Here is a 23149-nt window from a genome sequence, read left to right on the forward strand (position 1 = left end):
TCCACCTTCAGGCTGAATAAGATATGATACACTCTGAAACTGAAAGGCTTCATTTAAACTGCCTAGCAAAAAACGTGGTCATAATAATATATCTCAGTGCTTTAAATAACCGAAACTGTTAGATAAGAAATTGGCTTTAGTTTCACATTAATATTTTTGCTCGAGATGCGCATATATCACGATTCAATTACGTGAAAGTAATAGAAAAGTCATTGACTCCAAGCAGTTGTGGCCCCGACATTTGCAATCAAAATGTTTACAGTAATAAAAGCAATTAAAAATTCAATAATAACTCATTTAATATACATATTGTTATCGTGTTTCAATTGTATAACATCTCGTTAATTTTAAGGTAGCTACCGACCTCAATTAGGTTGTATTTTTCAGAAATTCTGAAATACATTACTGTTTAGTGAAAAAAATAACCCCATTTGGTATAACAATACCGTATTTTTCATTTTGTTACTGACTTAAATTTTGAAGGGGTTTTCTGTAATTTTTTATACATCGCTGTGACTATACACTATATTCATAATTGATTGCTGAGATAACCGTCAATGGACATCAACATCAAACTGTCCAAGACGACTCGATAACTTTGTTATCATGAAATTGGTACAGTTGCCTCGATATTCTCCTGTCAGTTACATACCCGCATCGAGAAAATTATGACGTTTTGTTATATTTAACTCGTATTTATCTCTTTTTTCGTTGTCTTATTTTTAGAAACTTCGTGACTTCGATTCATAATATTAATTAATAAAGTATATAGTCTTACAATATAATAAAATTAAGTATAATTTATGGGACGATGAGAATAATATATATTTAGGTCATTAATTGAGTGTCAGTCAGTACTTGATATTTTTGGAAAAGTGTTTTTGTCAAAATGCGGGAATTTACGCGAAGACAGTGGTTGACAGTGGTGGTGATTTCGGTTGCTGATTTTTGTAATGCAATATGCGTCGCACTTCAAGCTCCATTTTTTCCACAAGAGGTTAGTATACAGGTACTACCAGCCCCAGGTAATACCCGATTTAATTTGCTTTGGCCTATTTCTCAGACGCGGCCGAGCACTGGCTTTACCAGACCTAACAAAGAAGATGTTATATTTATAAACAGTAATTTAATTTCTTCAAACCATTTCAACAAACTTCTGAGAACTAAATTACCACTATGCAAAAAAATTCATCTTGATCAGATTGAAAGTTCTCGTTATTTATTATATTTGAACGTATGCAAGTAATAACAATGTATATTTCACAAAATGAATAAAAAGAACTGATTTATAATTACCAAAATTAATAAATAAGTCTTTTTTTAATTTTTGATATCACTAAACAACTTTTATATCAAAACATATGAATAAAATTGAAGTAATTAACAATGACTTTAATTAAAATACATGTTAATAATTTAAATATTAGCATAAACCAAACAATTGTTTTTAAATTTTGTTATATATGTGACGGTTGGTCTATCCGTCTATTTATCAGAGCTAATATTTGCTATAACTCTAAGAACTGATTCAAAAAAGTTTAAAAATACCTCACAATGTGCACCTATGCCATTTTACTTTCTTGGCGTGGTTGTCAAGGATTGCGTAGCCCTTTATATTGTACTCTTACTTACTAACCTGTTAAAATTAAATGAAAATCAGTGCAGCCGGACCTTAATAAAACTGTCCGTGGTTAACCGTAAATAGAGTAAGCGAGATATTCGGGATAGTACCTGCGAATATACAGTTTGGAACTAAAATAACTTTTTTTTTGTAAATATTAATGTTACTTTCTAAATAAATTATATGTTTACTAATTGGAATTATATCAATATATTGAATAAAAGAAATAGAAAAATGTTTGGAACTTATAGTAGAAGTCTAATTATATTAGAGTAGTATCATAACAGTTTCAAAACATATTTGCATATAGGAATTGTACATGCGCGAACATCTTGTCTTATGGGAGGCTTTAGCCGTGGCTGGTTACTACCCTACCGCAAAAGGCTTGCCCGTACGATGTCGCGTAGAAACCGATTATAAATAAATAAATAAATAAATATACTACGTCAATACAGACACCGCCATCCAGCCCCAAAGTAAGCGTAGCTTGTGTTATGGGTACTAAGATAGCTGATGAATATTTTTATGAATATAATACACATAAACATATATTTTATTTTATTTATATATTTGTATAATTTTAAATCTTATTTATTGGACCACCTACCTCTTTTCTATGTTTTTTTTCCTTTTACTGGAAGAAATCGCTATGTAGCGATAAGGCCACCAAATTGTACTCTCTTGATATGTATTTATATCTCTGTAACTACTCTTTTTCTTTGCTGTACAATAAAAGTGTATTCATTCATTCATTCATTATTCATTCATAAATACTTATAAAATACAGATAAACACCCAGACGCTGAAAAACATTCATGTTCATCACACAAGAATTTTCCAGTTGTGGGAATCGAACCCACGGCTTTGGACTCAGAAAGCAGGGTCGCTGCCCACTGCGCCAATCGGCTGTCAAATATATATAGATTATAGTTATGGGTTTACTATAACTGCCATACTCCGAACAGGTTAGCCCATTATTATCTTAGACAACATCATCATTTAACACCAGGTGAGATTACAACCACCAGTAAATAGCAAACTTGTAGTAGAGTAAAAAAAAATCGTCTTATGAAATCCACTAAAATACGACATACGACAGGCAAAATCGCTTGATATGTTTAAAAATGCAGTTAAAGCTTATTATCTTGCGCAATAAGACGACTGGTTTTTATTTTTATATCATCTATTCATTAATAAGCTTATCATAATATATTTTAATTTATTATTTTTATATATTTTATTTTATGTTTTTATTTGTGTTAAAGAGTTTAAATAAATAAATAAAATATCGGTAAATCTGAGTATCTGGTCTTAAGCTTGATGTCGGTTTATTAATACGGACCTCAGAGAGAGCGAACTTGAGCCTAACCATGTGAGATATACCTCGTAATCAGTACAGTGCGTACACTGTACTGATTACGAGGTAAATATAATATACTTAGCATACAAATTTCCAGCTCTGTATTACGAATAAAATATTTATGCTGCCTCAAAGCAGAATTTGCACTAAGCGGTTAAGATGATACAAAACGGATGAAAATCACCAGAACGAGTAATTAATTATTATTTATTTTTAATTCCACCAATAAGGTTACCACCTTTACTACTACACTAATTAAAAACATAGTAAATTAAATAATACAAATTGAAAAGAGAACAAAAAAGAAAAAACATAAACAACATGATCATTAAAATCACGTAACAATAGTAATCTGCTATGTTCTTACACAATCAAGTTAGGTTATAACAAAATACAATTACATTTCTCACAGTACTGCGGGCAATGGTTAACAGTCGTGTTGCAAGGATCGCATATATGTCAGAGTAAGGTGACTCTGTCAGCAGTGACAAAGAAGGAGAAAGGGGATGATCTAATGCAGGACACTGTACGGCAAGACAGGAAGGCATTTTCATTGGCGACACAGACGTCATTAACAATAATTACTGGGAACAGACCGACAACACAACTTGCTATGAAACTCTGGACAGTCTAACCACCCAGTAAGAATCTTAAAGCAGTATCGAGCTGGTCATAAGCTCGTCTTGTTTCCAGTGAGTTGAAGACCAAGTTACCAAGCAGAAATCTTCTGGGGTATAGATAATGATAATAGTTATAAAAACTTAAGGTTTTATAGCTCCATTAAGTTTTTTATAAATCATACTGGAGATATTTTCTATTTTATATCATATATCATCTGCCCGCCTAGTGCGTACCCTGTGCATACCTTGTATGCATGCCGCTGCTCCAAAGGTCTATTTTCGCTTTCCTCTACCTTCGAGTTTACATACATGCGTAGTCTTGTCCCAATGATAATGTACTCGTAGGTGATAACCTTATAAGGGTTATCACTTTAATACAATTAGGTACGAAGCGCCAAGTTTCACATGCAACGTTAAATAAACGTAATTAGGAATGCAAGTTTGACCATCTATCGATATCGAGTCGAAGCGCAAGAAGGTATCATATAAAATACTTAGATTGACGTAGTTTTATACTACCTCAATAAAACAACATTTCGTAACAATAAATCACTATCATCATGATTTTGAACCCAAAAGCAACCTTTTACAGCGCACGGATTCACTTTCAGGATGAGAAGGGCTAGGCCGTAGGCAACCACGCTGGCTAAGTAGTGATTCGTAGTCTTTAAATGCCTTTGAGGATTTAACGGACACCTCTCAGGTGTATGCTTGTTTCCTTCATCGTTAAATCGAGGGATATTTAATTTCTCATAACGCACGTAACTCTGAAAAGTTAGAGGTGCGTGCCGAGGATCGAACGGTGTACCCTCGAAAGGAGGTTATTATTGTCAGAAATATGTAATTTTATTTTATGTAACATTTTGTTTCAAACTTTTTTAGTCTTAGATTCATGCTTTATGGGCTATTTTATTTATGTTTTAACTGATATTTCTAATTAACGCATACCTCCTGCGGCTCCTTCCTTTCGCTTGATGCTGTTCCACCCTTTTGGAGTCTACCACAACGGAGTTAGTGTTTAAACAATACGATTTTTGTTTCCTTACACCAGTATTTTCTGGTTAGTATTTTTTTATCTGATTAATTTTCAGGAGTTATTTCAATGTCGTCTGTTATTGTAATGTTTCGCTCGTAAGCAGATTTTTTTATATTTTACTACAAGTTAGCCCGTGTTGCAATCTCACCTAATGATAAGGAATTATGAAGTGTATGGTAGCGGGTTAACCTATTAGGGAGTATGCAAGTAATATTAAGACCATACCATATAATTATCTATTAACACCACTTTAATGATCTAATAATAATATTTATATCGATGTCTTTTGTTCTCGTTACTACCCCATTGTATAGGACCAGTGCGATCTAGACTACATCTTACTTGTTTTCGCTTTACTTTATTAAACAGACATTACGATATTATCAATGACAATAATTATGACATGTTAGCACGCACATTGATAATACTTTAAATAAATATAATTATTGAAGTTTAATAGCACATAAGTGTACCAACCATAAATTGCCGTTCGAATACATAATAAATATACAAGGATATCAGAAATAATTAGGCCTATATCAATAAACCAACGTCGAGCTAATAGCAGGTTCTTATGTATGATTATGCATTGGTAGGTCGAAATTTAACTGCTGTATTTTTATGAATTCGGATATTTTTTTTAACGTAAGTTCCGGCATAACTCCGTCGTATATAAACGAATTTGCAAAGCTCTTTTTTTGTTTGAAATGGGTATATTCCGAAATGGTCCCATTTAAACTTCATTTGATGAAGAGTTTCTGAAACAGACAACTGATCTCTTTAGAAAAATATTCACTTTAAAGTTGGGTTTTTTTGTCCGAAGACGGTTTTATTTTGTTAATTTTTTTTCTTGTTATGAGACCCTACAAAATTTAAGTTATGCCCGATAATGGCCCGACCGATGGACGTTGGGGTCCCAAGGTGCTGGAATAGCAGCCCCGAACTGGTAATCGCAGCGTTGGTCGACGGACAACGAGGTAGACGGACAGACGACATTAAGCGCGTCGCAGATCCAAGCGGCACAGAACCGTGGAATTTGGAACTCCCTACAAAAGACCTATGTCAAGCAGTGGCCGTCTATCGGTTGATATGATGACAGCCTACGAGTTAAGGCAGTAAGTTAGTTTACCCCTGACTGCTGTGCCACCTGGTGGTAAAATATGATGCATTCTAAGATGCTAGTGGGCTAACCCGTTAGGGGTAGGGCAGTGTTGAAGCCTGGGTACCTAATTGGTTTCTACGCCGGAACACTTAATCGGTTGGTGGCACATCTTTTTAGGTAGGGTGGTAACTAGCCACGGCCGAAAACAAAATAATTTTTCTTTGCTATGAACATTCTATTTTAAATTGATACTTTTCCTTCCAGGCTGAAAAGAAAGGCTGTACTGCTACAGAGTATGGGCTTGTTTTCGGAGTGTTCGAACTGGCGGTTTTTATTATCAGCCCTTTCTACGGAGCTCATCTGAATAAGCTGGGGCCTAAGTTAGTCTTCAACGCGGGGATATTGACCACATCAACATGTGCCATTTTATTTGGGTGAGCAAAAAGAAAACACATAAAGAACATTTTACGCAGAAAATACACACACAATATTGATTGGATGCATTAGTATATTACATTGGGAATCACCCCGTAAAAATATTAAATCAAAATAATCATATTTATGAAAACCCTATTGAAGATAAAAGACGGACAAGCGCATAGTACCTAATAAAGTGACAGGAGTAACATTTTATTTTGACATGTGATCTTAGGGCTGTATCTGATTTATTTCAGTAAAAACAATGGCATTGGCTTACTCAAAAACTATTAGGTTTTCGGTTTCCCAGATAGGTCTCAGAGACAGTACATATCGTTACAACTCTAAAGTTTGTGAAATATTGTTTCGATTTTCATTTACAAGTTGTATATAGTAGTAGAGTTTTGAGTGACAACGCTCGACCGGAGAAGTAACGCCATGCTCATTTGTGCCACTTAGCAGTATTGTTATAATTCTGTGTTCCGTTCTGAAGGACGTGGTTGCCGGTGTGAAAATAGGCACATGAGACATGTACGCCTCGAATTAATGGACACAGGGTGGCCTGTTGCTGGACGTATTCCCTGCATGCCCTGTGTAGTGTTGCTCTGTTTATAGGCGACGGTTTCCTACCAACTACTATTAAATATATATATATATATATATATATATCTATATATATATAATGAAAATGGTCTTCGTTTGAGGCTCAATCACGCCTAAACCACTGATCGTATCGACATGAAACTACCACCATTCGATGCGAAATTTTTCCTAGATGGTTTATGGCTATCTATTTTTTGAATTCCAACATTCCTTCATTTTTTTATTGCTGTTTTACTTTTATGAACATTTATCCCGCTAATAAAAACAATCTTATCTTCTATCTATATATATATAATGAAAATGGTCTTCGTTTGAGGCTCAATCACGCCTAAACCACTGATCGTATCGACATGAAACTACCACCATTCGATGCGAAATTTTTCCTAGATGGTTTATGGCTATCTATTTTTTGAATTCCAACATTCCTTCATTTTTTTATTGCTGTTTTACTTTTATGAACATTTATCCCGCTAATAAAAACAAAAGATAAGCATTTTCTCTTGATTCTTTTGTTTTCATGGATTTCAACAGAGTGTATTAAACGGATTATGGTTTTTTACATTCAGCTAAGAATCTACTCACGGTAGTGGAGAACGGCTGGACCAATTGGGCTTTTTTTTTATCTTCAGAATTGTCAGGAGAAAGTTTTGTATGTAAGAAAATTTTAAAAAAGCCCGATAAAAAGTTAAAAATTTCGATGATAATCGAAGAATTCCCATCCTTATAGTCACTCACCACGAAATCTCGGGAACCATAAGACTTGGTAGGAAACGTGAAACTTGGTAGGAATATTAATTTTGCTATGTTGAGGTCAGCTATGAATAGATTTTAAGAAATTATTCCCCAAAGGGGATTGCGGGGGCGTTAACAATGAACAATTCCCGTTTTTAAACTATAGCTCCTATAGACTTCAAATTTGGTAGGAATCTTCTGTAAGAGGTGTAGAAATAGGCTATGAACGAATTTTACGATAGCTCACCCCACAGGGGGTTGCGGGGGTGGGTATTAACAATTAATATTTTTAATTTTCCAGCGATAGCTCCTATAGACTCCAAATTTAGTGAGAGTGTTCTATATGTAATATAAAAATGATCTTCGAGCGGATTTTACAATGAATCACCTCCAATAAGGTTCGCGGGGGTGGGTGTTAACAATAAAAATTTCAATTTCGAAATATAGCTTCTAAAAATTCTAAATATGGTAGGAATCTTTTATATTCACATAAAGAACATCTCAAAATGGATTTCAATAAAATCTACTTCCGACAGGAATTGCGGGGGTGGGTATAAAATCTAAAAATTTTATTTCTAACCTGTAACTTCTACAGACTCCAAATTTGGTGGGGATCTTCGTGTATGTAGGGATATTCGTGTATTTCCTTACAACAATCGTCTTTTTGGCAGCGGAGAAAAAGTCATTGAGAGGTTTCAAAAACTTAACTTTACATGTAGCTATCCAATCAACGGACTAAGAATTTTACATTCATTTTACTTTTGCAGATTACATAACCGACGAATTCTTTTATTGCGGGATCGCGGATATGTAACAGATTAAAATGAATGCATTTTCCAAGCACATGAGATGTGGAAAAGAAATTTAGTTACTTATTCCAATAGAATTCATAAAAAACATGCACAATTAATTTTCTATAAAAAATTGATGTCACGGAGAAAATTTTAGTTAACAAAAAATTCGTCGCACTTGAACCTAGACAGATTTCAACTTCACATATGAGACTTGCAATGACTTTAACTTAAACTTTCAATGCTCATTTCAAATTTTTTTCTTCATGTCAATTATTATTAATTTTTGGAAGAAAGGCACGGAAATGTTATAATGATTGCACATTGAAAGATACAATGAATATTAGTGAGAAAAATCACCTGGATGAAAGATACAGGCTAAATCGATGGAATTTGGAATTTGAGTAAGTCTAAACAATATCGATGCTTACAGTTCTATCCGCGGGGCCTATTTATGTTCATACAAAAATAAAAAAAAGGAGAATAATAAAAATATGAAAAAAATAAATAAAAATGAAACATAAAATGTAATTTATTTCCTTTTGCAATTCGCCCAGCGAAGCGGGCTGGAAACGGCTAGTATATATATATATCTATTTATATAAAAGAAAGTTGTGTTAGTTACACCATTTATAACTCAAGAACGGCTTAACCAATTTTTATGATATTTGATTTTTTGGATTCCTCTTAGACCGGAATAGGATAATAAGTATTTAAATATAACACTCATAAAAAAAAAATCCGCGGTACGAAGTTCGCCGGGACAGCTAGTAGGTAGTATAAAACTAGAATAGTCGCAGAGTATTCCTTTGCAATAGTCCATGTTGACTAAGCTGATGAAGTAAGAAGAATTGGCAGCGAATACGATACGATAACAACTTTGAAACAATTAACTCGGGCTCGATTTATCGCCTATTGTGGTATTCTCATGGAGACCAGCGCTCCCGGGGAGGTGTAGTAGATATGTCGGACTCTTACCGACTAAAGCCCTAAGTGTTTCAACTCGTCGCCTATCGGCTGGGTCACGAGAACGCTGTCGTACACATCTGAGAAAGACTAAAGATATTTTTCAAAGGAACTTTTACAGTTAGAGACTTCGTTGCTTTCTGTCAGAGCGTTTCACTTGACGTTTTTTATATGCACCAACAGCGAGGCTTTCAATGCCCGTTTACAGCTCTTTAAACGTCTGGAGAGTTTAATACCACATAATTAGTATATATATATAGAAACCCACATAATTAGTATATATATACAGAATATAATATACAGAAACCGTGTACACGACTAATATTGAAGCAACAAAAACCACTCCACTTTAGTAGTGTTTCTCGAGCAGGTTGTTAGTCACTTCATTCGATTTAGCAGTTGACAGTAATTATTTTACCTATCATGAAAATTAAGCCTAATTTGCTATACTCCGCGAAAAGCAGGAGAATCTGTATGGATTAATTTATAATTTCTTCAATCCTTATACTCCACACCAAACAGATCTTCGTCAATGAACCCTCTACGCACGTTTCGCTCCGAAACCATGCTCCGGAAACCGAATCTCATTTCCGAAGATCTGTTTGGTGTGGAGCATAAGGATTGAAGAAATTATATAAAGTATAGCTTAATTTTCATAATATATCATGGATTTCCGCAAAGTAACGGCTACTTATATCCAATATTATATATTTACGTCTAATTTTCGAAACGTTTATCATAAAATGGGAAAAGTTTGTGAGCTAGCAACATTAGTCGGTCGTGAAGTAATATGTGCGAGGGGCGTTCTCACTGTTTGAACACAATGTACTTGCGTGCAAAGAAGGCTGAATGAGGGTTCTGTATGTTCTTAATATTTTGTTTAATACCCATTATAAGCGTGTCCGAAACAAGTCGTAGAAACAAGACGTAAAACTTTGTATGGATCCAACGTAGGGAATACTTACAAGGAATGTTTTAGGCCACTTTAAACTGTGGAAAAAAGTGGTAGGTAACTTCTGCTTTCTAAAAAATAGTCCACATAACTTTTCAGATTACTAGACAAAGTAGACGGCCACATACCGTTCGTGACATTGGCGTTCACGATCCGGATCATCGAAGCGATGGGGAACGCGGCCTTTCTCACCGCGTCCTTCGCCATTATCGCCAAGGAGTTCCCCAACAACGTCGCCAGTATGTTTGTAAGTAGTTTTTGTGAGTTACCAACCTTTTTGATCTAGCCTTGTATATTCTGTGGAATTGGACCCATACGAATTTTATTTATATCTACAAGTAAGCTGCAATCTAACCTGTTAGGGGCAGTTATTAAACCCCCACGTGGCTATTAACCACCCTGCCGGTGGTTAATCCTACCACTCAACCAGATCAGAGAAAATTAGAAAATTATAAATTTACAAATTGTCCATGGTAGGATTCGATCTCGGGATCTCTTACCTAAAAGACCGCAGCGCTGTCTACTGCACTTCTGACTCTGAAGTATTGTCGAGCGAGTGGTGTGAAAAATTTATGCGAGGACTGGTTTAAATGGAGCCTAATCCGGAAATCCAATATTCGATCTTTGCCTTAAAATAACAGGTTTAATAATAATTGTAAGTGAGATTGATATGATATCATTCCTGATTGATAGTTTCAGTGGGATTTGGTTTTTTATTTAAGAGGTTTAGTTTACAGTAAATATGAATTCCGTCGTAATTGGTAGTTTTGAGGATATTTCACTTCATTTAAATCCGTCATAGTAAAGGCTAGGTCAAACAAACGCGATGAGCCCGCGTTAACTTTGTGTCCTACTTGCGACAAATCAGAGCGCTCGATTAAACCACTACTGCCCGTATGTTTTTGTGTTTCTGACCTGCTGGTTGTAATATGTACGCAGACGCAGGTTAGACGCGATCTTTTGGACTTGCCCTAACTAGTTTTTGAATATTTGTATAGACAAACATACATAGAATAAGATCCCTATCTTATCGTTCAGATGTTTGTCTACAGTTTTCCTTTGCAGATCATGAACCATCTAATTCCAATCTTAGGGATACAAAAATAGTTGAGTAATAAAATAAAATGACACAAACGTCCAGAGCATATGTTTTAGAAAGTAGGGTGTTGTAATCATAGTAGATATAAGCTCACATTAAATTAATGAGCTATGTAAAGTACTAATGTAATTGTTACAAGTAGTTAAACAACTATGTGTCAGTTGTTTTATAGTTTTAAATTGACCTATTTTTATCATTTCAAGTGACCTGAAATCATGTTATCAAGTTCTATATCATCACAATTTGTTGTTATGGAAAGGAAAACGATATGACATATATATATATATATATATATATATAATAATAGTGGACTTTGTAGACGGTTACTTTTTTTAGGGCACGATGCTTTAAATAAAGAAATTTACACTGATTGCAACGGAAGTGGGTCTCATTGCGATTCTGAACCATCCATAAATTAACTCAAACACACAAAAAGTGTTATCAAAATCGGTCCAGCTGGTTAGTAAACCGAACCGACCTATTTGGACCGATTTGCTGGAGTTCTCTGGCTTTGTCAACATAAAAAAGATGAACAGAAAGTATACTATGTTGCACACCTATGTTAGTGGGAACTACTTTTTAAATAATATACATATTTTCAGGAATTAAGTGTTTAAAAATGTTACATGGCAATATTTAATTTTGTAAGTTTTGCTCTTAATCTTACACTATTAGGCGATGATTTTTATAATCTAACTCTTGACGACAGACAGTTAGTTTGCATATTTTGTTTAAAAGACACACCAAAATTTGTCGTGTTATTTATGGAGATTAGTATAAACAACCTTTTAGAACAAAACACCTCCTAAATCACTGTAAACGATTCGCTATGAAAAAAACGGACGAGCACGTACTAAGTGAAGTAATATGGACACAACAATAAGTTCAGGCGCCTCGAAGTACAAATAAACTGCTCATAGTCATGAGACAAACCTGCGTTCGCATCATGAAAAAGCATTTGAGCACAGTGGAAAATCTGAAGCTGAGATCCATAGAGCAAACTTAGAGCGTGCTTTGAGTTGATGAGCAGGCTATACAGCCTGCTTAGCAACAGAGGACGGATGTCCTCAGTAGTGAGACAATGGTACTAATCCTCAAAACGAAACTAAAACCTCTTCATTATCATAAATAAATGAATGAATGAATGAATGAATACGCTTTTATTGTACACCAAAGTAAAAAGTAGTTACCGAGATATAAACATACTAGAGCAAGAGGGTACAATTTCATCATCATATAAACCCATCACCGGGCACGGGTCTCCTACCACAATGAAAAGGGGTTAAGACCATATTCCATCCCTCTGACACAGTGCGGATTGGTAGACTAACCTTTAAAAATATTATGGAGAACTCACAGGTATGCAGATTTCCTCACGATGTTTATTTGATAATTTATGCGTGTGCGTTCGAACGCGTGTGCGTGTGGTTTCGAACTCAGCCCCCTGAAAGTGAAATCGAAGTCCTACCCGCTATTACTAACTAACGCCTAACTAAACTAAATTGGCAGCTCTAAGCGTAGTGCTGTCCTTTTCATATCGTTCTGCATTGACTGGGATAGCGGTATATTTAGCCCTGTCAATTTATTCTAGTATAGAGATTTATGTGCAACACACATTTGTGTGAATTGGCATTATTCATTAGGTTTATTATTATTATTTATTATTTAAGAAATTCTTTATTGATCAATATCATTTTACAGAACCATATATGCATACATACGACACAAATAGTAAAACACAAGATAACATTTACTTAAAGGCTAAGGCACCTATTAAAATATACAGTATAATTACAATAAGCAACTCATAATATCTTAAAATTATGTTAAATTACACCACTTATAAGTAAATTGCGAAATATTTGTGGATATTTCTGCTTTATACAAAAATATTGAAAAGAGGGTACAAGCATAAAAAGGTACTTGTTTGTTACATGTAAGTGTCGCGCTTTCATTAGGTTAACGATGGTACAATTTGCAGGCATCCTTGGAAACGTTCTTCGGTCTAGGTCTGATAGTTGGCCCAATGCTGGGAGGAGCCTTATACGACTGGGGAGGTTATTCTCTACCCTTTGCAGTACTCGGTTTCACTCTCTTCCTTACTGCCATTCTGTGCTACCTCACGCTGCCGAAAACGTTTGATGACGAGGATGTAAAACCCACTGGGCGTAAGTTTCTGGATATAACTTTAATACTAACTCATTAATATTTTTAATATGAATCAATATACTTTTATTGTACACCACACACATAAAATTCAGTACAATTAATATACCGTTAAGGTAAAAGGTACAATTTAGCGTCTTTATCGTCTTTATAGCCATCTCTTTCAGGCAACCAAAGGCGTAAAAACAATACTTTAGAAGGTTTGTAGGTGGTACAACATATATATATGTATATATTTATGATATTTTGATATAAATACATGAACTTAAAAAATAACAAAATATATAGAACATATTAAATAACCATAAATATACGGAAATGTTGTTGTTGGTTTGTCATTCTTTCACGCAGCAACAGAGCAATGATTATAATCAGCTTGATTAATTGCATTGAGATAGTTATAAGTTATTATTGAGTAAAAAAGGCTTCTTCTTAAGCAGAATTTCATGAAGATTTCATGCTCAAACTTCTCCTTAACAATCCAATATCAATTTAACATTGGATAGAAGCAAACTTTACTAAGCAATTATTATTTGTAAAGTCAACATCTCCTGCACAGCTCGAATGGGCAGGAGACAGTTATCTCCTCACAGTTTTATCAACTCTCAGAGCACTGGCGCACAAGCGAATCCAAATAATATATAGTGTAATAATAAACGGGGGTACACTTATCCTAATCCGTGTTCCCGTGCTTTAGCAGGTGGACACTTTAATTATATCCTTGGCTAGTGGATATAATCAGGGCAAATATTTTTGTCTTTTGCCTGTTGCCTGCTGAAGATGCTCCGATGTCGGTGCGAAATCAAAGATGGCGTACAAAGAAATTTTCAGAAAACTTGTTTGGTGTGGAGTGTAAAGATTAAAGATGTTATAAATTACACCTAACAGATTATGCTGCTTTTCGCGAGCAAATGATAGATTCATGTTCCTTGACTATTTTAACAATAAACGCATTGTTAAACAGTAAGAATGTTTGTACTTATACAACATGTAAATGTACATCGAATTATCACTTCATAGGCTTTAGATGTGTATTATGATTGTATCTGAGAATTAACCGTGACACCGAAAATCTAATAGTTTTCGAGTAAACCGCTGCCATAGCTTTTACTGAAAAAAATCAGATACATCCCTAACATCACATGCAAAATAAAATCAAGTGACTCCTGTCACTTTATTAGATACGCGTCGCGTAGCGTACTGCGTTGGTATTACGCGCGTGTCTGTCTTTTTTCTGCAATAGGGTTGGCATAAGTAAACACTTAGATCGTTTTTAATTTCTTTTATATGTAAAAATAATCATGCTTCTTTCCATTTAATATTTTTACACGGTGATTCCTTATACACGTTGTATTTTATTTCTTCGCAGCAACAATGATGTCGTTGCTGAGGATTCCTGGAGTATTGTTAGCTGCAATCAGTATCATTTGCACGAGTATGAGTATCGGATTTCTGCAGGCGACATTGGAACCACATTTACGAGAGGTAAGAATAGTGAACACAAAGAAATACTTCAATGGGGCCCGCAGAACAGAACTTATATATCGTATCAAACAGACTTAGCTCTGCAGCATACGCAGTTAAAAAGATTCACCACCAGACGATCACACCATAATTATGTAAACATAATATGTTTTTTCTTATATATATTATAAGTATGAACGATTCATAAATGCCTGTGATAGACCTACATGACTTAAGAAAATTTGAATTTTGAACTTCCCCAACTAAAAAGCTAAAAATGCATAACTTCTGATCAGTCTGGCTACATGAATAACTACACTAAAACATACTTTCTTGATATTAATTACTATATAATAGCTGTTATAACATACAGTATTCATAAAATTTCATTTACAATAAACCGTGACCGGACAAATCTTTATTTTATATTAGTGGTTTTATTGTTGCCACCATTTTTGTATCATTTAAAAGTTTCCTTAAGGAGTACGAACGGCTCTATCGTTAGGTAGCAATCTCCACCAGGCAAACTGATTATAGGAAATCAAAAATGGAAATATTATAATGAGTATCTATTTATCACAATTAAGTTAATACCTACTATTACAGTAGAACGTAGAACCATTTCATTTTCATGATCTTAATCCTCAGCCTTTTTATATCCCACCGCTGGGCACAAACCTCTCTCTCATTAGAAACAGGGGTTCGAACTTTGGCCATCTACGTTCTTCCATTGCGGTGCGTGGGGCTTGAACGTTGCACAACAATGCTGATTAGTGATAATTATTAATTACTAACTTCGATCGATAAATATTTATTAGTGAAAACATTAGATAAACTAAGTATAGAAGTAGTTTATGTACAATAGATTTATCACAGCATACTCTTAAACTAAACAAATTTCAAATAACCCATCCAATGCTGGACATAGGTCTTTTGTAGGGAGTTCCAAAATCCACGGTCCTGGGCCGCTTGTTTCCAGCGGCTCGCAGTGACTCGTTTGATGTTGGCTGTCCCCCTTTTTGGGGGACTAGGGGCTGTAGTTGGTATTTCCCATAACAAAGTTATGAAAATAATCGCCACGCTTGGCATGCGGGTTGGTGATCGCAGTGCTGGTCCTCTCGCACCGATAACGCTGCCACCCGTTACCGGACAGTTGATATTGGACCAGCTGAACAATGTATTATTATTACATATACGGTTCGGGAGACTGACTTGTACTAGTCCCTCCCTTACACCCCAACCTAAAACGTTTTGGAAGCACATTGCCTCTTTGATATTCCAAATAATTCTTTAGCAAAGGTATCTGCCACCTCTCGGATCACCAGTAGACTCGTTGACCCTTTTTGTGTATTCATTGAAAATAACGCGAGCCCCCGGTCACCACACCTTGTTTCCAGAAAGTCCCTTAGGCTAGGTATCGTCTATTCATCCATTCTATCCTACTGGATAGCTTAGCATTGGTAGGTACAAGGTCCTCCATTTGGGACCCAGCGCCTTCGGACCGTCTAACCAGTGACGTGCACTTCATACACAACCTACAATTTTCATATTGCATATACCCCAGCACTTACGCTGTGTTTTTTCTTTCAGTTCCATTTCTCTCCAGTAATTGTGGGCGTGATCTTCATAATCAACGGTGGTATATACGCGATCTCGGCGCCCGCGTGGGGGTGGCTATGCGACCACCCTTACATCAAGCCGAAGTATATCACTGTGATTGGTCACATGTTCGTAGTCGGCGCTTTCTTGCTTGTTGGCCCAGCGCCTTTTATAGATGTAGCTCCCTACCAAACAACGTAAGTGCTATGCTTATTTTTACTCACATAGAGCAAATATGTTTTCGCTTGTCATGCTCTAAAGCTATTTTCTTTTTTTTTTTTTGGCAAAAACAGTCATTACATGGAAGTAGTCTGGAATATCGAGGGAACTCTTTAAATATTATAGACAGTCGATGCTAAGTTAAATGTAGAAAATTACAAGGTAATTAAGTACCTACCTACTATAAAAAAGGTAACCGTGTACAAAGTATAAACATACTTAGTAATTTTATATTTTAGCACCACAAACTTATTATATAGCGCGAAATAAATGAATAAATATACTACGCCATTTTCAAAAATTATAACTGACCAATGGGCATAAGTGTATGTCGAGCCAGTATAAAAAAAACTTTGTATCTATGTTCATTTATACTTATATGTATCTTAATACATATATAATAACAATCTTATAACATAGACTGACATTGCCAAAAAAGTACAGTTAATTTAAAATATTAGAAAATTTTAAAAGCATTGAGCAGTGCAGTAATAAGTGGTGGGAAAGAAAAGATTAGGTACATAATTAATTAAAAACAGCAAGAAAAAAAAAAGATATAGTTGAATATAAAGATAAATCAAAAGATTGGTTGTAGCTGGTGATTTTTGCTTTCATGCAAAAAAGTAGTTAATAACAGCATAAGGCTTAAGTTTGCACTAAGTATTAAACTTAGAGCCTACTTAAGTCTTAAGGCTTAACTTAAAACTTAAGGCTTATATTTTATATAGAATTATTAAAATTTGCATTATTAGGAAAAAATCAAAAGTAGATGAAATCTACAGTACATTTTACCAATTATTTCTCTTTCAGAATGTTGTGGCTAATAATAGGCGGACTGGTGTTACACGGTCTTGGAATAGGGAGTCTGCTAGTATCTTCTTTTTCTGATGCACTTGGTACTGCTATGTAAGTAATAAAACCTCCTATATATAAGAAAGTGCTTTATGGAACTTTGCAGTGATAGCCAAGTGGTTAGAGCTTCGGCCTCACTTTTTGGGTGACCGAGTTCGATCCCCGGCACGCACCTCTATTCTATGTATTTGGATTTCGGAGTTATTTGCGTTTTTAATTTAAGGAATTCAAAATATCACTAAGTTCAACGATGAAGGAAAACTTCGTGAGGAAACCTGCAAGTCTACCAATCAGCCTCAAGGTAAATGTAGCTTGTATTATGGGAATTAAGATGACATCAATATCATCAGATTGACAAGTTGTCGATTTTTGTTAAAATATAATTTTAAAAGTTCTTATTGTTATCTAAAATAGCGAATATCTAAGAAACAACTAACTTTACTTAAAAGCATCGGTGCTATTCTTTATTCAAGAGGATGCGATATGAACTTTGACGTTGATTTATGGAAGATTATTTAATAGGTAATTCTGCGCAATTAACACAAACTTCTACTGCGTACATATTCATTCAGATACAACGTAAATGATGTTATTTTTTATAAAAAAAATAATCTTACAATAACAAAACTTCGATAACCTTAACCTCGAAGGATAACAATGTGGTCCGCATTTCATAACAAGCAATTAGTTTCAAGTTAATTGACATGCAGCTTTGATAACCCGAATTATTAGAGATAGTTGAGTTATTTTTTACCTGGGTTCATATTTTAAATACGTTTGCCAATTAATGCTGTAACCCAATTATTAAAAAAATCCTATAACCTTTTTTAATTTTCCCCTATAATGGGTATTTGATTAATTGCTTTTGTGAACAAAGTTATCCGATCTGAGCTACAACACAAATTGTTTGCGTCATTAAAATTCCAGATACAATAATTATGTGGGTTTAGAAATGTAACATAATATCAGAAAAAACATTTTTAACAGAGAACTAAAAGAATATATCATAAACTGCGATGTAAAGCAATTAAATTAGCAATTGTTCGTTGTAAAGTCAACATCTCCCAAGTCCTGAGGATGCGAATATACGACTTGAACACCCACGTTCAATGAGATATTTTTTGGATGTGTGCTGTTAAATATAAAATAAAGTAATATTCCGTATAGTCTTACAGATGTCTGTTTGACGCAGATTTTAGATAGATAAAGTATTTATTGCGCAATTAAAAGTAAGAATAAGACGTAACAAAACAATAAAAATATATAAGATGCGCAAAAGCGGTCTTATCACTTAAAGCGATCTCCTCCAGACAACCCTTTATGGTAGAGAATTAGGTTAGGGAAAACGGGATAGTGCAACCGGTGACACAATTAAATTAAATAGATATAATTATTATACATAAATATATGTATATATTATAGTATATTGTACCTATCCAACTTAATTTTAATGAAATACTATATTTTTAAGGCAAGAGTAAAATATTTACGAGTATGAACTAGTACAGCGCGCCCCAAAATAGACCTCATCAGTATCTGAGAGATAACGGACAGTCGTAAAGTTCATTGGAAAAAAAAAGTTCATTGGATATCATAGACTTTCGCAATGTCACGCCTTCTTCTATCCAAGATTGTATATTTTGTTACAGCTCCAGTGGATTACCAAATTCTATTGAAACCTACGGCCTGGTGTCTGGTATGTGGACGTCTACCTTCGCGCTGGGTGCTTTCATCGGCCCCACTGTGTCGGGCTTGCTCTTTCAATACATCATGTTCCGGCATTCCACCTATTTCATCGTTATTCTACATTTTTGCGTGGTAAGCATTTTCTAATAGCAGTGATTCCCATTTTCCACTGCATTAAATCTTGTACAGCCGCGTAAATCACAGTATAAAGAAAAGCTCATGTCGGAGATGCCGGCCGTCCAGTCCAAATCTACTATGAGAGGGAATAGAGACCTTTCTTGCGCACACACTTGTGCACAGTAGTTATCGTAGTTGGAAAACCTCTCTGGAGATTGTTCCCCGTGGCCATAATCATAAAGATACAATGATAAAGATACAATATTTTAACCACTTAGATTTCGCGGTAAATGCCGACATCTTTAAGAAAACACCGTGACAGCGAACCGTCACTACTGAGGCCAGAAAGGGTCATATCCTCATCCACTTACCGCAATCCGCACAATTGCTCTGCTTAGACTTCTTCGTCAGAACTCTGTATTACATTATCCTGTGCTAATATTATAAATAAGAAAGTGTATCTGTTTGTTTGATTGTAATGGTTGGCTTAACTGCACTGCACTGCATCCTGAACACTGGCATCGCTTGCTTTATATCCCAGAAAAACCCGGGGTTTCCACTGGATTTAAATTGCCTTATTACTCGACTGCATGTTCTCCAATTTTCTACGGAAATGTGTTTTGGCATCTTTGTGCTATATAGTTGTGATCCAATGAAAAGGCACACAGAAATATTGTTAGATGAGAAATTCTTACTCAACTTAGTTTATGTTTAGTATTATCATCATCCTCATATCAACCAATAGATGTCTACTGCTGGATATATCATATAAGTTTTTTTTAGGAAGTTCCAAATACCTCGGTCTTGTGCCGCTTGGGTCTAGCGGCGACCAGTGACTCGCTTAATGTCATCCATCCACTTCATCGGGGGTCTATCAATGCTGTGTTTACCGGTACGAGGTCGCCATTCCAGCACCTTGGGATCCTAACGTCCATCGAGATGGATTATGGGAAGCACAAAAAAAGTTTAGTATAAAGGATGGCATTTAGTGATTTCAATGTGTTTCTTTGAAACAGATGGGGGTAGTTCTTCTGTTCCTATGCACGTGTGACCGCTACAAGATGGAGGTGTCTGTATCTGCGGGAGACCTCATGCAAACGGACGGCACTCTTGACGAGAGCGTGCTGATTGGAGATAAATACATCGTGCCTCTCATTAGAACTAAGAGGTGAGTGGTTGTATTATATCAATCAATCAATATACAACGTGTAACAAAACTACTAAATACTGTTGAAGAGTGCATAAATATTTTTCATAGGGGATCACCCTGTAAAGATGTTAAATCAAAAGAAGCATATTTATTTTTCCATAAAAAATAATTCAAAAATATTATAAATGTTTTTACTTATGACAACCCTATTGAAGATAAAAGACCTAAACGTGCCTAGTACCTACGCTATGAGACGTGTACCTAATAAAGTGACAGGAGTCATTTGATTTTACTTTTGCATTTGATATTAGAGCTACTTTAAGTAAAAAACTATGGCACTGGTTTACTTAAAAACGATTAGCTTTTCGGTTTCACAGATAAGTCTCAGCGACAATATATAATGTATCGCCTCTGAAGTATTATTTCGGTTTTCATATACACGTTGTAAAGAGTAGAACTGCTTTTTGTGAGAGAGTTCGTCTGGGGAAATACTAGCGCCATGCTTATTTCTGCCGCCAAGAAGCATTGCTGTGTCAGTCCATATACATGGCTGCCGGTGTAATTACAGGCACAGTAGGCTTAAAATCTACGCCTCAGGTAGTAGAATGTATTCCTGGCATGCCCTGCGAAGTATGTTTCGCTGTATAGGCGATGGTTTACCACTTTAGGTGAGCCATCTGCTTGGGCCGTCAATGTTTTGGTATCTTTATATATATATTTCTTGTGTGCGTGTGTACGTCACTGAACTCCTCCTAGACGGCTGGACCGATTTGAATGATTTTTTTGGTACACTACTTGGTGCGTGTGGGTCATCTCCAAGCGGCCAATAGGCCGGTTAGGGTTACGGGCCTCGAGGCAACGCCTCCTTACTACTTGGTGGCACCCTGGATGGTTTAGCTTCACAATTTAGCCCGACAGATGGCGCTGGGGTCCGCTAGTATAAATATAAAAAATATAATACATAGGTATGTTACATGGATAGATACGATTGTGCCGAGTTTTTGTCCCTTAAGCTCGCGGATTGAACTGTCTGTGCTACTACTACCATCTACCTATTGCGATCACCAGCATGGTGATTTTGGGTATACCTTCCCGTTGGGAGAGGCCTTTAGTCCAGCAGTGGACTGTTATAGGCTATTGATGATTGATGATAAGTTAGTATTGTGACGTACGATTTTTCGAGGATATGGAATAAGATAAGCTCATCTGATGACTGTGGTGACACTTTAATCAACTTTTCAGTCAAAAGTTCCAGAAGTGTCAGTAAAACTTTTTAGGATGTGACCCTCCCGCGCCCAAATGACCATATTCGTTTCCATTGCAGCCGCCGATACGGTATAAGCGTGGAACAATCGAGGCCGCCAGCCATGAACAGCCTGATCGCTTGCTCCAGCTACAAGAACCGTCGCAGCCCCTGGAGCCAGCGCACGCCCCGCTACCGACCATCCTACGGCAGCCTGGATCATCGCTTCCGGGCCTCACTCTCCGTAACATAGTAGCATGAGAATATATCGTCATTATTATACTAAATTTAAGCGTAGCTTTTAACTGTATGTAATACTGATTCAATTGGGTACAATTTACAACCAAAGAGACTAATGTGAAATAGGTGCAACGTGATAAAAAGGTAATATATTTAACAGTTTATGTATTTATGTTATAACTTTTCACTGCAGCGTAGCGTATTGGGCCGATTTTGATCATCAGATTTATGGTTAACACTCAATATGTTTTATAACAAGATTTACCTAATGTTAAAAATCAATATGGCGGTTTTAATATGGAAAACTTATTAATACAAGTGGCTTTTAAATTTTGAGCAATTGTTTATACGAAGTTTATGACTTAGTTATCTTGCAATGGGGCGTATATGGGCCCTTTTGGATACAGAAAATTTGTAAAACAGTTCACACAGTTTTTTTTTTCTCATACGCTAATGTTTTGTGTTTTGTGTCATCTGTCAAATGACTAAAGACAGACGGAGAGAAAACATTGTACATCTTGTCACCAGCAGTACAATATTTATTATGAAGGCATATTAGAAGCATACTGATTATATATATTTTTTTATTAAATGTATATATTTTCCACTTCTACACATATGAAGCAACTGATTACACGTTATTATTTTAATTATGAGTGATTAAATATGTTTACTACTTGATCTAAGGACATTGTATAATTATTGATTCTCTTTAAAATATGTAACAAATATATTGTGCAATTGAAGTTAGTTATTTGATGTAAATATTTTATTAAATAGAAGAAAAGTTTGTGTTTCTCTTTATTTGCTGCTTGATTGGGCTAACTTGTAAACTTAGACATAATCTGTCACAGCTGCTTTTGGCAAAACTGTAGTTTTATATGGAGATCCGAATCTATTTGATGAAGCGGTAATATCCCAGTGGGTAGGAGCTCGAATTTACTTTCGGAGGGCCGAGTTCGAATCCCAGGACGCACCTCTTTTGTAAGTTATGTGCGTTTTACTTAATTAAAATATCAATTGCTTCAACGGTGAAGGGAAACATAAAGAAACCTGCATGCCTGAGAGTTCTCGATAATGTTCTGTGTGGAGTCCACCAATCCGCACTGGGCTA

At 35.5% G+C, this 23149-nt stretch overlaps 1 protein-coding gene across 1 annotated transcript; it reads left to right on the forward strand.

Annotated features, from left to right (window-relative positions):
• Positions 1 to 646: 646 nt before the first annotated feature.
• Positions 647 to 22794, forward strand: LOC120623374 (MFS-type transporter SLC18B1-like). Its single transcript, XM_039889374.1, has 10 exons — positions 647 to 997; positions 6004 to 6173; positions 10300 to 10447; positions 13281 to 13467; positions 14835 to 14950; positions 16520 to 16725; positions 17558 to 17653; positions 19249 to 19417; positions 20419 to 20570; positions 21877 to 22794. Exons 1-10 carry the CDS (start codon positions 890 to 892, stop codon positions 22046 to 22048), a joined length of 1524 nt encoding a protein of 507 aa, XP_039745308.1. The 5' UTR covers positions 647 to 889; the 3' UTR covers positions 22049 to 22794.
• The last annotated feature ends 355 nt before the right edge of the window (positions 22795 to 23149 follow it).

This window comes from Pararge aegeria, chromosome 4, assembly GCF_905163445.1.
Source record: "Pararge aegeria chromosome 4, ilParAegt1.1, whole genome shotgun sequence".
Taxonomy (NCBI): domain Eukaryota; kingdom Metazoa; phylum Arthropoda; class Insecta; order Lepidoptera; family Nymphalidae; genus Pararge; species Pararge aegeria.

Bases quoted from the DNA above. Each gene is read 5' to 3' on its own strand.
- LOC120623374 (XM_039889374.1), top strand. From the start codon at position 890: ATGCGGGAATTTACGCGAAGACAGTGGTTGACAGTGGTGGTGATTTCG. The intron at 14,951-16,519 runs GTAAGAATAGTG...TTTTTCTTTCAG, and splicing joins TGGAACCACATTTACGAGAG to TTCCATTTCTCTCCAGTAAT. The intron at 20,571-21,876 runs GTGAGTGGTTGT...TTTCCATTGCAG, and splicing joins CCTCTCATTAGAACTAAGAG to CCGCCGATACGGTATAAGCG.